The sequence below is a fragment of the Gobio gobio genome (assembly GCF_949357685.1).
Source record: "Gobio gobio genome assembly, chromosome: 19".
Classification (NCBI taxonomy): Eukaryota; Metazoa; Chordata; class Actinopteri; order Cypriniformes; family Gobionidae; genus Gobio; species Gobio gobio.
In genome coordinates, this window is record NC_137112.1 from 44,373,308 (window position 1) to 44,389,991 (window position 16,684).

General features: G+C 42.4%; 1 protein-coding gene across 1 annotated transcript; it reads right to left on the reverse strand.

Moving 5' to 3' along the window:
* Window positions 1–2,213: 2,213 nt before the first annotated feature.
* Window positions 2,214–16,136, reverse strand: klhdc8a (kelch domain containing 8A; the record flags this gene model as incomplete). The annotated part of the gene is made up of 5 exons (XM_079844063.1): window positions 2,214–2,416; window positions 2,504–2,605; window positions 12,801–13,019; window positions 13,256–13,420; window positions 15,761–16,136. The coding sequence occupies 5 exons, from the start codon at window positions 16,134–16,136 to the stop codon at window positions 2,214–2,216; spliced, it is 1,065 nt and encodes a 354-aa protein (XP_079700189.1).
* Window positions 16,137–16,684: the final 548 nt, after the last annotated feature.

The following is a 16,684-nucleotide window of genomic DNA, read 5'->3' on the forward strand; positions in this document are numbered from 1 at the left end:
CCAAGTGGATCTCGAGGGCCAGAGTTGAGAACCCCTGCTCTACACCTCTATTTTTTTTTACTTGTTTCGAACCCTGTTCCTGGAGACACACCAACAGTACACATTTTGGTTTTCCATTATCTGACCCATCTATTTCTGGTCTTGGGCTGTGTTTAACTCCACTTATAGACATACTCGTGATCTTCCCTAAGTGCTTCCCCTCTGGGGAATCCTCAGCCACCATTTTGAAGTGCGTTCAACTTCAAGTAGGCGAGGGAAGTGTATTTGGACAGACCCTCGACCCCTTGATTTTGACCGATGGATCGAATCTGCTCGATTTCTACGTCCTAATTCAGAGGCTGCATCCTTCAAAGGCCGATTGATCCGCCACCGCTGTGGAACGAAGGCTGTCCCAATTCAAAGGCTCCTTCAAATGCGGCCTTCGTTTCCCATGAAGTGGAGGATACAACAGATGAATCCTTCACGGCCTTGCCTACCCCAGAATTCATTGCGCGTCAGTGACAACAGGATCTTTTGAGAGAAATTGCCGAATTTTACTTTTAAACAGTTTTTTGAGTAAGTGTTGGGTTTCAACTTACTCAAATATCTAACGATACAAATGTAAAATGTTTAACATTTCTTTATTGTATACAGAAATGGACCATGGTGAACATATTTAGACAGTTTGTGAACCCTATTTTGTTTTCAGACAGTTTAGTTTGGACAAATATTACTGTCACTCAATCAACGGCAGCTGCCACAGTTGCTAGGCGACAAGAACAATCCTCCATAGGCTAGACCGTCCCATTTAACAACGCTCAAAGGTGTGTCCTTTGAACTCTGTGTCCTTCGAAGGATGCAGCCTCTGAATAAGGACGCAGCTAATAAACACTTCAGGCAGATCCATAGACCACAATGCAACATGAATTGTGATTTTGAATTGCAAAGTTATTTTGACATTTAACCACATACTTGTAGCTACCTAAAGCTGACTGTTGTAGCTTATTGTATTTTTATCATTTTCACTTGTGTAGTTTTTGTTATATTTTCTCCAACCGCCCAAGCATGCATACAGGCAGTACGTAAAACAAATTCATAAGGGGGAAACAAATTTAAATAATAAACCAAGTGGGGTTAGGGCATTGCATTTAAACACATTTCAAGGGTTCTGCCAGTAGTGGGCACTCGTGCAATGTAAGCAATGACGTACATCCGAGTGATCGTGATGGAGTGATGTTAGCAAGGGAAGGGCATACAAAATTTACTTAAAGGCCCACTGAAGTGCCTTGAAACGTGCAGAATTATTCAATGTGTTGACGTAATTTCCACTGAAACAAGAAGACAGGTCGGGACATATCGAACAGCTCCTCCCCTTTTTAAAAATAGCCAATAGCATTTTGTTTACATCACAGTGCGGCCAGAGGCATTGAGCTCAATAAAGCCGCAGTTTCCTCCTAATCTCCTTTAAAATATAGCATTCTGTGCAGAATTCAAATGGGTCCGATATGTTTTGTGGTCCGCGCATATGATTCGCTCTTTGCTAACATGTCTCTGGACCGGAGTTTGTGTGACACTACTGTGAAACCAGACTTCATTCGCCCCAATGGAAAGCATATTTACACTGTCTGAATCATTCCCTATCCCCGGCCTATATAGTGCACTATGTGCCATTTACCATGTAGAAAAAAGTAAATGTGTGAACAAGTGACCGATTTTAGCTGCAGCTTTAGCATCTATTTATAATGTAGGGGGCGGGACGCTTCAGATTCCAGAGAGCGTTTGATTGGACAGAAAATCTGATGAGAAGCTGAAGTGCAGAGTGATTTCATCAAAATCATTGATCCATATTGGCCGGAGTGAGAGACTGTAATTTTGAATGCTTATATCTACTAAATGCGAATCATTGTTTTGGAGCACACTAGCTTATAGATAACAGTAAGGCTAACATATTCATACTAAAAGCCAAAAAACTCCCATTTTGATTTCACGGGGACTCTGAAAATGTGTACTGTTGGTGTGCCTCCAGGAGCAGAGATGGGAAACACTGGCATAGAATATATTTTTGAGATGTATGAATTCGCTTGACTAACACGCATGAGCGAAATTGCAACGAGTGGACTTTGCCTGTGAAATTTCGCAGCGCAATGGTAAATGTGACCGCACCTTTAGTGTGAGAATTTGTGTTTTACTTGATCATTGAAGGCAACTTTTTCTGAAGTGTAAATGTTCTCTGGTTAAAGAATCTCCTCCTCTTTTACATATAGAATCTCGTGGGCGGAGCTTGGGACTTGATTGACACCTCCTACCACCAGTAGGCGATCACGGATCACGATGCTTGAGGCAGAGCAACGCGGCGTCGCCATGGGCGACAGCCTTTCCCATTTTCTTTTTTCAGGATGGAAGGCTTCAACGGTGTCCAGCACTGATGGCTGATGGCCTGTGAGAGGAGAGCAGATGTTTGGATGACACCAACCGTGACAGCAACTGTGCAGTAGATAAATATATTATGGTGCAACTTCCATACCTAGACCTCCCGCCACGATCATTCTGCCTCGCACTATGGCTGCGGAAAAGTCTGCTCGCTTGGTCTTCAAGGGTACGGTGTCCTCTGATTTCAACCAAATTCCTGTGAAACAAAGCGGACACAAACAAACACAAATAATAAAGTGCAACATATTAAAGGTGAAGTGTGTGACATCTGCACCACTATCAGCAATTTGCAAGATGTCATTCTGATAATGTCCTATGGATAGTTCATATTTCAGCTTTGAATAAATTACACACAATTCACCATTAACACTGTGTGATTTAAAATCCGACATAATAAATCTGATTTATACAACGAGTGAAAGAAAATTAACAAGCTTATACAGTATATGATTTGAAGCTGTTTTGTTTGACAGCTTTTCCTAAAGCATCTAAAGAGGAAATAGAAATAAAGGACTTTTACTGCAGATTAGAGCCTGCTTGCCTGTCGATTAGAGTTGACAGACTGTTTTCCATTTGCAGGATCTAATATATGTCTAATAACTAAGCCAGTAGCTTGCCGTAATAAATGCAAGGACCATTTCTTCAAAAATTACTCAGCTAGAACACTTTAATTGCTTTGAAAAGGAAGTTAGATTTGAGCGGCTTTCTGTGTTTCACAGATGTAGAATGTTAATTTGGCACATTATTTACATTTCCCAGTCAACCTAATCTGCCAAAAAACACAATCGCAGCCAATAACACACAAACGGCATTAGAATAACGATGGTTGTTTGAGAGTTGCCAACTCCTTCCACTATTCATGTTTACAAGCTTGATTGCAAAGACACATATGCAGATGCTCACAGCACTTGTGTATATATGAATGAACAAAACCTTTTCACAATGGAAGAGCAATCTTTTTTCATTGCAAACGTCAAAGAAAATGCACGTTATTTTTTATTTAGTACTGTCCTGAATAAGATATTTTACTTAAAATAGGTTTACATATAGTCCACAAGACAAATAAAATAGCTGAATTTATAAAAATGACCCCGTTCAAAATTTTATGAACCATCGATTCTCAATACTGTCTGTCGTTCCCTGGATGATCCACGGCTGTTATGGTTGTTCTTGAGTCCCTTGTTTGTTTTGAGCCGTTAAACTGCCCAATGTTCTTCAGAAAAATCCTCCAGGTCCTGCACATTCTTCAGTTTTCCAGCATCTTTTTCACGTTTGAACCCTCTCCAGCAGTGACTGTGTGACTTTGAGATCCATCTTTTTACACTGAGGACAATTGAGGGACTCAAACACAACTATTAAAAAAGGTTCAGGGACCCAATGGCAGGAACAAGGTTTCCCAGCAGAACATGGACCAAAGCATCACACTGCCTCCTCCGGCTTGCCTTCTTCCCATGGGCACACTGACTTATCCGCGGCTATAATAATAATAATTTGTTACATTTATATAGCACTTTTCTAGGCACTCAAAGTGCTTTACATAGAAGGGGGGAATCTCCTCAACCACCACCAATGTGCTTGTTAGAGTATAGTGTCCCCATCATTATACTGGGGTGTAAGGACCCACACAGATCACAGGGTGAGCATCCCCTACTGGCCTCACTAACACCTCTACTAGCAGAAACCGAGTTTTCCCAGTTCCAGCTCTCAGCCCTCTCAGACCAGGCTCAGCCCTGCTTAGCTTCAGTGGAAAACCAGTCTTGAGCTACTGGGTGATATGGCTGCAGTTTGTTGATCCCATATGCAACAAACTGCGATGCGCTGTGTATTCTGACACCTTTCTATCAGAACCAGCATTAACTTCTTGAGCAATTTGAGCTCCAGTAGCTCCTCTGGTTGATCGGACCACACAGGTCAGCCTTCGCTCACCACGTGCATCAATGTGCCTTGGCCGCCCATAACCCTGTCACCGGTTCTCCACTGTTCCTTCCTTGGAGCACTTTTGATAGACACTGACCACTGCAGACCGGGAACACCCCACAAGAGCTGCAGAGTTGCTTTTGACAAACGCATTCAAATCCTCAGGCTTGCCCATTTTTCCTGCTTCTAACACATCAACTTTGAGGACGAAATGTTCACTTGCTGCCCAACATGACCTCCTGACTTTCCGTAAACATACACGCCAAATGACGTGTTATCTGTATGCTGTAACGTATATCCACTGGAGGCAAGTTCAAGGACCCATGTGCAGTTATTTTATTTACAAACATCAAACAAAGACTTGACTTGACTTAGAACCACTCACCTACAGCGGGTAACAACATTAATAACAGACAAAGACACATGGCAAACATGAGGGCTTAAATACACACACTAATGACAAGACAAGTGACACCTGTGAACAGTGATTAAACAATGAACCAATGACAGGACAAGACACAAGATCACATGAGGGCATGGGAGTCACATGACAATGAAACATGACAAAACCAGGAAACTGAAAGGACAAGACAAACTAGAAACATGACAGTAAACTTGATGAACTAAACACATGAAACATGAACCAACACCAAAACACCCTGTGACAGATCCCCCCCTCTATGGGCGGCCCCTGACGCCCAAACAATACCAGAACACATCAATAGCCTAACAAAGAGTCTACAAAAAGTCTTGGGGGGCGGTCTTGGGGGAGGGATGGTGGGCCAGGCCCGTGCAGGGGCACCGGACCCAGACATGACATGGCCGGGCCTGGGAGCGTGGGCGGACCTGGACCCTGTGGCGTGGGCGGACCTGGACCCTGTGGCGTGGGCGGACCTGGACCCTGTGGCGTGGGCGGACCTGGACCCTGTGGCGTGGGCGGACCTGGACCCTGTGGCGTGGGCGGACCTGGACCCTGTGGCGTGGGCGGACCTGGACCCTGTGGCGTGGGCGGACCTGGACCCTGTGGCGTGGGCGGACCTGGACCCTGTGGCGTGGGCGGACCTGGACCCTCAGGCGTGGGAGGACCTGGACCCTCAGGCGTGGGAGGACCTGGACCCTCAGGCGTGGGAGGACCTGGACCCTCAGGCGTGGGAGGACCTGGACCCTCAGGCGTGGGAGGACCTGGACCCTCAGGCGTGGGAGGACCTGGACCCTCAGGCGTGGGAGGACCTGGACCCTCAGGCGTGGGAGGACCTGGACCCTCAGGCGTGGGTGACCATGGCGGCAACGGCAGTTCACCGGGCCATGGCGGCAACGGGAGTTCATCGGGCCATGGCGGCAACGGGAGTTCATCGGGCCATGGCGGTAACGGGAGTTCATCAGGCCATGGCGGTAACGGGAGTTCATCAGGCCACAGAGGCGGGGCCTTCATGGCCTCCATGTACCCCTTGCCCCCCCCCAAAATTTTCTTGGGCGGGACAGCGGGGCCGTGGGCTGGAGCCTGGACGGGGCCTTGGGCTGGAGCCTGGACGGGGCCTTGGGCTGGAGCCTGGACGGGGCCTTGGGCTGGAGCCTGGACGGGGCCTTGGGCTGGAGCCTGGACGGGGCCGTGGGCTGGAGCCTGGACGGGGCCGTGGGCTGGAGCCTGGACGGGGCCGTGGGCTGGAGCCTGGATGGGGCCGTGGGCTGGAGCCTGGACGGGGCCGTGGGCTGGAGCCTGGACGGGGCCGTGGGCTGGAGCCTGGACGGGGCCTTGGGCTGGAGCCTGGACGGGGCCGTGGGCTGGAGCCTGGACGGGGCCGTGGGCTGGAGCCTGGACGGGGCCGTGGGCTGGAGCCTGGACGTGGACTTGGGCTGGAGCCTGGACGTGGACTTGGGCTGGAGCCTGGACGTGGACTTGGGCTGGACTCACTGGGGTGGAGAGTACTGTGGGAACGTGGAGCTCCTCATCCACCGTTCCCACAGTAAAAGATGAGCCACTCAGCTGAAGTGCAAAGTCAATATACTCTGCCAATGACCAGTGGATCTTGCCTCCAGGAAGTCTGGAGCTAATAGGCTTATTTAAACCAAAACGAAAAATGTCTTTAAGCGCCACGTCATTAAACTCAACTAAGTGACAGAGTCCACAAAATTCCTCCACGTAGTTCTCTATGGCTTGATCACCTTGGCAGAGCTTGAGCAGAGAAACAACTGCTGGGTCCATTTTGGGGGTCTGTTATTCTGTAACGTATATCCACTGGAGGCAAGTTCAAGGACCCATGTGCAGTTATTTTATTTACAAACATCAAACAAAGACTTGACTTGACTTAGAACCACTCACCTACAGCGGGTAACAACATTAATAACAGACAAAGACACATGGCAAACATGAGGGCTTAAATACACACACTAATGACAAGACAAGTGACACCTGTGAACAGTGATTAAACAATGAACCAATGACAGGACAAGACACAAGATCACATGAGGGCATGGGAGTCACATGACAATGAAACATGACAAAACCAGGAAACTGAAAGGACAAGACAAACTAGAAACATGACAGTAAACTTGATGAACTAAACACATGAAACATGAACCAACACCAAAACACCCTGTGACATATGCATTTTGAGCTATCCGCGTGTATGTGTACGCCGAAACGAACCATCATCTGCGCGTGTATGTCTACGCCGTGTGATTCCGCGTGAATGTAAATGGATTTATAAACATACTAAATTATGTTTTTTTGAAAATGTAAAAATGCAGAATGTTTCTTGTGATGCGTAGGTTTAGGGGCAGGGCCAGTGTGTGTGTGTGTGTGTGATGGGTAGGTTTAGGGGTAGGGGCAGTGTAGGGGGATATAATGAAACAACGTTGATAAACACGCTAAAAAGCGATTATGCGTCTTGATAGCACGCCAAAATGGCATATGAATTGGTGTGTCATTCATTGCACTATGATTTGATATGATCGGATATGATAGGTTTGTGCGATAAATCCTGCCTCTTGTTTTCGTGCGTGTTCGCGAATCAGTCTGAATGAACAAAATGATAGTGTTGGGAAGACTAAAAAGTAAGTAAACAACACACCCACTTAGATATAACTGCCACCCCTTAGATACAACAACACAAAGGCACTTAGATATTTATGTCATGTCAAAATCAAACTTGAAATTACCTGAAAACATGATGACAGTGGGGGTTTTTTAGTGAGCGATCAGCTTAGGGAAATTTAAGGTACATCTTCGTGTCTGTGACTAGTGTTTAACGAGTTTGATGACTGTTGATCCGAAAATAAAGTTGACTATTAAAAAGAACAGCTGAACATCAGTTGTTACTGCCTTTAGTTGTTATTTTGGAATAAATGTAATAAATGCTTAAAACACTAACTTGATGAGTTTTCTATATATTTATATACACTGCCCGGCCAAAAAAAAGTTGGGAGGGAGCATGAAGGATAATTTTCACACATGAATTGGCACCTCTGAGTCCAGAACTTAAATTCATTGAAAGTCTTTGGGATGTGCTGGAGGAGACTTGACAGACTGCTGGACTCTTGCATTGTCAATACATGATCTTGACCAAAAATGAATGCACCTCTTGATGAAAATACATGCTGTGATGTTATTTCCATCAAGAGGTGCATCAATTTTTGGTCCATATCTTGTATTGACAATGCAAGAGTCCAGCACTCTGTCAAGTCTCCTCCAGCACATACCAAAGACTTTCAATGAATTTAAGTGTGAAAGTGTGAAAATCTGTGATCATTTAAGTGTGAAAATGATCCTTCATGCTCCCTCCCGATGCATGATTTCAAACCATGACGTCTTAGTGTATTACCAACAGTAACCTTGGAAACGGTGTTCCCAGCTCTTTTCAGGTCATTGACCAGCTCCTCCTGTGTAGTTCTGGGCTGATTTCTCACCTTTCTTAGGATCATTGAGACCCCACGAGGTGAGATCTTGCATGGAGCCCCAGTCCGAGGGAGATTGACAGTCATGTTTAACTTCCATTTTCTAATGATTGCTCCAACAGTGGACCTTTTTTCACCAAGCTGCTTGGCAATTTCCCCGTAGCCCTTTCCAGCCTTGTGGAGGTGTACAATTTTGTCTCTAGTGTCTTTGGACAGCTCTTTGGTCTTGGCCATGTTAGTAGTTGGATTCTCACTGATAGTATGGGGTGGACATTTTAAAGGCAGACTAACAGGTCTTTGAGGGTCAGAATTCTAGCTGATAGACAGGTGTTCAAATACTTATTTGCAGCTGTATCATACAAATAAATAGTAAAAAAATCATACATTGTGATTTCTGGATTTTTTTTTTTTAGATTATGTCTCTCACAGTGGACATGTACCTATGATGACAATTTCAGACCCCTCCATGATTTCTAAGTGGGAGAACATGCAAAATAGCAGGGTGTTCAAATACTTATTTTCCTCACTGTATATATACATAAAGGCTATAAGGCTATAAATGCAATCAAAGGCTATTGCAATATTCAGTCAGGAAGCTGCTTTTAAAGGTAGCGGCCCATGTAGCTAGTGGTCAACAAGGCTGCTCGCTGAGTTTGTTTTTCTCCTGTGATTTTAGTTAAATAATTTATTGATGTTTTGCTGCAAATTTGGCAATTTGGATCAGGATCAAAGTGTCCAACTTGAATGAGCAATGAAGGGTCTGTCAACTTTGGACAGGGTATTGATTTCAGCCCTTGGCGTGCAATGCTCTCTCTGTTGCTGGCCCAAAATCTGATGCTTTCTGTTGAACGGTGTTGCCCTTCCACTTTTTCTGATGCCAAGCATACTTTTTATTCAGATGCAAACTCGTATTCCCTTCAAACAGGTGGCAGGGTCTGTCCTGGTGCCTGTTCATTTGGCATAACGTTAGAAAACATGCTGTTCTGGGTCTATCACCACTCAATTAGCAAGTATACATTGTCAAGTAGGATCTTTAATAAAAAGCGCATCCATCTTGCCAACAAACTGGGATATAACCCTCTCTGCAGCAGCCTGCGTTAAGACAAAAGAGCAGATGGGCTCAACTATCTATCAGGATGAGCTATGGATAAGGGATGACAATGTGTTTCTGAATAGCATCATTTAACGCCCCCTTCCTATCCCACGATCTTATCGCCTAGTTATATTAGATTGGGAGACTTGTACGCGAGGGCTTTTATTGCCGGTGGCGGATTCGGGCGGGAGGAAATTAGATAGCGAGGCTTAATCCCCCGTGCTGCTCTGTGAACGGTGGCTCACGCACCTGTTGACTGACACATGCACCAGTAATGGAATAATTAAAAAAGAGAGAAATGATTCATACGACAGCGTGCAAAGTTCAGTTGACCTCCTCGCTGCCCACTTACGATGGGAACTTTTTTTGTCGCCCTTGGGGCCAAAAAAAAAGTCTGTGCAATTTTCCCATCTACTGAATCTGATTAGAAAAGATCAGATTTGAGCGGAAACGATATAGAGGAAGAAAAAGCGTGAGAAGCCGGAGAGAAATCAATAACTCATTTCAGCAGGTCTTACATTTTGTCACACCTTGTATCTTTCTACTCCTTTTTTTGGGTTAATCCCCCTCCCAAAAAAAATCTAATAAAAAGGGAGCGGTTAACCGTGATGATATAGGCATGTTTTATGTACGCATTCAACATAAAACAATTTTTCTTGGAGATTTCACTGATTAAAACGAATGCCTGTCTCATAGCGCATGCACGAGCAGCACTTATCTATTTTGGTCTCTATACTCACGTCACAGTATTCGCAGAGATTCAGTGCTATTTTTGCAATGCATTGTGTGCTGAAAACCATGTGGAAAAAACATCTGAAACCAGCCTAAGATTTTTAATGGAATTAGTTCTCCAGGCCTGCTCAAGCTAGTCCAGGTTGTTGATTTGATAGGGGTTTTGGCCACTTTTCAGCTGGTCAGTCTGGGAGACCCAGCTTAACACCAGCTTTGTCAAATGGGAAGACTACCCTAAAGGGGCACTTCAGCGCTGGCAAGATGAATGTGTATTTAAATTGGGTCATTTATGTAGTAGAAATGTGAAATTATTTTAGAAGTTGGTGCCTTCTAGACTGAGAAAAGCCAGAAAATATATTTTTGGCTCATATGGATGAAAGACAACAACTCCCAGAATACACTTGCTTCGCTGCCCTACGAGGCCACACTACCGGTTACATCTCTTGCCCACCGTCGTTTTCACTTTTTTTAGTAATAAAATCATTTAGTTCAGTTAGAGAACAGACACTACAATTGAAAACTGAACGTGTCTGCTCAATACAGCACGAGCCGAACGAGAGTCACAGCACAAACACAGCAGGAGTCAGATCTCATTCATCAGAGAGTGAGGAGCTGACAGACCAGATGATGGTGGAAGATTTGGTTTCAAAGCGAAATGCACCTATTTAAGTGAGTTTGTCATTGTACCATTTTGTTGTTGTGTTTTCATGAACCCACAATTCAAGCATCCGAATTGGCTCTAATTTTAAACCAAAACTAAAATGAGCACGGCCGACCGGCATTCATTCATGGCCGCATTGTCATTACTTCACGCAAAGTGCGTGTCCAGTCTGGAGCGTTTTCAGTTCATGCCTATGGAAGCATAAAGCTCCCATGGCATGACATTTTCATTTTATGAGGTTTTTCCACATTAATATGAGTTCCCCTAGTCTGAATATTGACCCCTAGAGGCTAGAAATTTTGATCGGTGTAAACCGAGTTCTGGCTGTCTTTCTCTGCCTTTGAGAAAATGACAGCTCAGACAAGCTGATCTTGAATTTTCCTGTTATGACGTCATACCAGGAACGGTTACCTCCCTTTCCTCCGCCCAGAGAATTTGGCACGCCCATGCGAGCGTCATATTTGTTTGTCCTCGAGAGATCATGGCTTGTGAACGAGTGAATGCTGGCAGTTTCTCAGTGTTTGGATGTCCAAATGAAAACAGAAGTCTTTTTTCAGTTCCTTCTGATCTGTGATCAGTGATTTCTGATGTGTAGCTAATTATTCAAGTACACACAGAACTTTATTATTCGTGTTGCGGCTTCTCTCTCTCCCGACAGAACGGTGTTTTCGTGTTTTCTATCTTGTGAGTCAGTGTTTTTGTCACGTCTATCTGTTCTAAAATGTGCATACAGTCATGAGTTTCTGCTCAACATCAGCAAAGCCACATCTTTAGAGATAAACCTCACGCACGCCGAAGCTCGGGCTGCACTGACCGGTCGGCCTTCAACATCCCAGACCCCCAGTACTGCATCTGGCCCACAGCGGAGGCACCAAAAGAGGCGCAAGATTAAGCAGAAGGGGGGTAAGCATGAGGGTCTCCGGGCTAGGCTAGCCAGCTATCCCCACAATAAACTGGATTACATTTGATTACTGCGCTGTTGTGTATTTGTTTGCGCTGTGTACTCAATGCGCGTCAATGACGCTTTTCATATGATAGGAATATATCTAAAAATAATGCTATAATCAACACTTACTCGTAATTCGTTCATATCGTTACAGAGCGAACAAAGCACATTTTATTCGGCTTCTGTTTAAAGTACTCCCAGACTTTTGAATGTTGCAGTCTGGCTTTATATGATAAATGATCATTTTCACTATGCCCGGGAGCAGAAGCCGCTATTATTCTAGATCTCTTCTATTCTAGAACGTAAATAATGTGACGCGTCGACACATTTCACGCATGTCGACATTTTTCCGTAGTCCCGCGTCGTTGCAGCCCTAAAGCATTTTGAACTGCGAGAGGCACTACAGTTTTTCCATCAGTTGAATACGGAAGGCAATCTGGCGGAGGCTAGATAATTTACTTTCTAAAAGTTTTAAATATGGATATTTTTCTTACACAAACGCATGGCTTTGCTTCAGAAGGCCTTTATTAACCCCCCGGAGCCGTGTGGAGCAGTTATATGATGGATAGATGCACGTTTATGGACTTCAAAAACAAAACAACAATTCACTTTCATTATAATGCTTGGATTAGCCATGACATTTATCAATATCACTCCGATTTTATCCGTCTGAAAGAAGAATGTCATATACACCTAGGATGACTTGAGGGCGAGTAAATCATGGGATCATTTTCATTTTTGGGTGAAATAACCCTTTAATGTTGACAGCACTAATTGAAAGTTCAAAAGAACAGCAAAAGTACTACATTAAAACATTTTTTAGTGAATGATAGAGTGAAATAATGGAGGGAATTACTCACCAGTTGTCACACAAACAGCACTTTCAATCCAAATCTGACTGACGCCAGATCATTTCAGCATTTCATAGCTTTTATAGTTTGAAGTTTGGGTGAAGTGCTCTGTGCACAATAGACTCATTGGCATTTGGATTTAAATGAGATTCCCTCTCATGTAAAATAAGATTACATGATGATCATGACGGTTTGTAATAGTTTTCAATGCTCTTTCCACTACACTGCTCATGTTTACAGTGGGAAACAGACCAGAGATATGTACTGTTATAGTGTTGGTATGTCTAGCTAATTTACCTTGGTTGGTGTCGAAGATGTTGACGTTCTTGGTAAACTTTGAACTTTGGTGTAATCCTCCTTGTCTGAGCCCTCCTAACCAGCAGAGACGCCCAGCGCTGTCCCATATGACCCCAGAATAGGATCTCTTGCAGAGCAGGCTGGGTAGTGTGGACCAAGTGCGGTTTTCCATGTCGAAGACTTCAAACGCCTTCACCAAACGCTTACACTGACGTCCACCTGAAGGGACAGAGACATTGGTGGTGACCAGTAATTTTTGCATGGGAAAGCACCAAATATTTGGCACATAAATATCGATTTGATAAACCAATTATCCTTTTATATATCAGATTTAGCTTACTTAAGTGGGCATTTTTCAGCAACTACGAGGTCAGGAACACAAATACGCACACACATAGTGTTTCATGTACAAGGGGAGATTACAGATACACAAGGACTCTCTCTGCTCAGCAAACCTGCCACGTAGATCTTGGAGCCCAGTAGGCAGACACTGGTATCGTAGCGCGGGGTGGGCATGGGCGGAAGGAGCGCCCACACGTCCTTGCGAAGGTCGTACTGCTGGAGAACACTTCTAGGCAGGAGGTCTGCTCCCATTCCCCCAACAGCAACAGCTCTGCCGTCTGAACGCAGGTCAAATGAAGGACTTTATTTTTGAACAAAGAACTCTTGAACAAAGCAGTCTCTCACCTTACAATGTCGAATAATCAAAGAATAAATAGTTGAAATGCCATTAGCTGACAGTGAATAGAGTTGACTGAAGTGACATTGACATGATTTGGTTTACAGTCAACATAAAATAAAAGGATTTACCTTGTTCTTTAATATATGTTCTTGCTTTTTATTGTGCACAATTCATCACATTATTCCAAAGAAAAAACATAATATTTGATATGTAATATTTATCTTTATAATATTCATTTAAACTCTTTCCCTCAAACAACCACTATCTAAAAAATATGTTTTTCTTCTTCATCAATTCACCAGTACACAATATTTAAAAAATAAACACGCATATATACGCACACATACATGCACACACACACACACAGGTTTGTTTTGCTATCTAAATGAGGACATGTCCTCATATTTCACAATTTACGTCGTAATACCCTTGTCATTATACAAATGTGTCCTCATAAATCACAAACACACACGCAAACACACACAATGTACAGTATTATTTTAATATCAATATTTATCTTAATGAAACATTTGTATTTTTCATTCTTTCCCGCCGACACTTTTCACTATCCCCAGTGAAAACGAAATTTATTTCATTCTTTAATACAGTTTCTGGATTTTATTGTTTTACCTTATTTTACACAATTTACCTTATTTAAATAAATATAAATGTAAAATAATACTATATATATATATATATATATATATATATATATATATATATATATATATATATATATATATATATATATATATATATATATATATATATATATATATATATAAATAATACAATGTATTATTGTAAAATTTATATTTATCAACATAATATTTTATCAAACATTAAACAATTTTGACAACTTTATAATATAGGGACACTTTTTAACCATCCAAGTCTAAAAACTATTTATTTAATTCTTTCATACACTTTCCTAATAAATAACATTGATCTTCGTAATAATTTTGTAAAAATATTTTCCATTCTTTCCCTCCAACTTGTAGTATAGAGACACATTTCACTAAAAACTTTTTATTTCATTCTTTAATACACTTTCTTGATTGTATTGCTCATAATTCACCTTATTTAACTTATATTCACCTTATTTAATATATGTATATTCTACAGATTAGTTGTGCAAAATAAAGCTTTTAAATAGTTCTATAATATAATTAATATACTATAATTAATATAATATAATATAATAAAAGGTGTGGATTCTGAAATCCAAATCCATATATATACACTCTAAAATATGCTCAGTTAAAAATAACCCAAGTTGGGTTGAAAATGGACTAACCCAGCAATTGGGTTGTTTTAACCCAGCATTTGGGTTGTTTTAACCTTGCGGTTGGGTTAAATGTTTGCTTAAAACAACCCAATTGCTGGGTTAAAACAACCCAATTGCTGGGTTGAAACAACCCAATTGCTGGGTTAGTCCATTTTCAACCCAACTTGGGTTATCTTTAACCCAGCATTTTTTAGAGTGTATATATATATATATATATTTATAATCAAGGTCTTAATCAATATTTATCCTCCTACATATGAAGATGATTTCAATGATTTCTTCTAGTTTATGATCTCATTTTATCAATAGAACTACCGTTTGTTTATTATTCTTTTCATATGTTCTGTAAAGTCTGAATTTGGCCTCTGAGGAGTGACTGAGGGTCTGGCAAAAGCCAGGAGTGCAGTATCAGAGCTTACTCATTCAGTCCGACTTCCGGAGATGAAATATGAATTTGTCTTTCATTTGTTGCTTTTAATTATATTTATTTTATATGATATTTTATTCATTTTATATTTATAAGCTTTTATTTTTCTTTGCATCTTCCATCACTAGAGAATAAGATGAATATTGTCTGTACCTCTCACTGAGAGAAAGAACATGCTATCAGTATGTTTTGGGGACGTTTCTGCTCAGAGCTTGAGCGTGACCAGCTTCAACCTTGAAGTAGCAGTGGACCTGGTGGGAGTTAGTCTGTCTTTTACAGATCAGTATTGGTGAAATTTACTATGACTATCTATTTTCTCTTAACCAATCAGAATCATCCGACCTGCAGTAATGACGTAGCTAGACCTTGAAAAGAGTATAACTGTGTTGTATGCAGAGAGCTGGGCATAACATAATTGTAATATTTATTTATATATCAATTTCCATGAATAAAATCAAGGGCCGTGTACTTTTTCTCATTGAATAATTGAATATATTTGACTTTACATCAGAGTATGGAAATAATATTGGTAGCGAACGCCATTCCATGTTGACTTTTTTTACCTTTAACAGTGACAGAAAGCCCCATGGACGCCTCTCTGAGTGAGCATCTCTTCCTCCATTTGCCTTCTTCTGTGTTGTACGCCTCCACGGCCTTCAGGGGGCGCTGGTCCTTCCCCATCCCACCGACCACCAGCAGCTGTTTACCCAAAACGGCCACTGCTGCTCCGGCTCTCGGCGTGGGCATCGGAGGGAGACTGAGCCAGCGGTCCACCTCGGGCGAGTAGAGCTCAAGAGCGCTGGCGGGCCGACCCGAGGCATCACAGCCCCCCACCATATAGAGCTGTCCCCCAACATCAGCCAATGAGTGATACACGCGGGCACTGGAAAGACATGCCAGGCTCTGCCAATGGAACTCATGGGCCGAGGGCACCGTCATCACCCTGTCCGATCGCTGTGGTTTTTGGAGTCAGCTCCTGTAAAACATCAAGAGTAATTTGTTTACATGACTAACTCTACATTCAGTCCACGTAATGTTTAGTAGTCACTGCTGTAGCCACTGTGTGTAATTCATACAGCAATTATGACAATGTGTACAGTGATTACAACACTCGCAATAACAATGACAATGTCCATATATTCTCATACTGTCGCCTACTATTCCCACAACTGACTACTGGGATATGATGCTTGACTCAACTCATAACGCCTCTGAATATATATTAGGCATCATTGGAGTGCATCTCACTTTTCCAGTCTTTTTTTTTCCAGAAGCATTTGGCCTGATATTTTAGTAGCAGAAGTTACATGCATTTAAATGTTCTTGCAACTGCTTTTAGGGCAAACTGATAATCAAATAATCTGTCAATTTTTTATTAGATTTATCAGATAATAGCCAATGCTTTTCTCTATACAATATGCAAATTAAATTCGGACCCACTTTATATTAGGTGGCCTTAACTACTAACATTTTAATTAATCATTTAA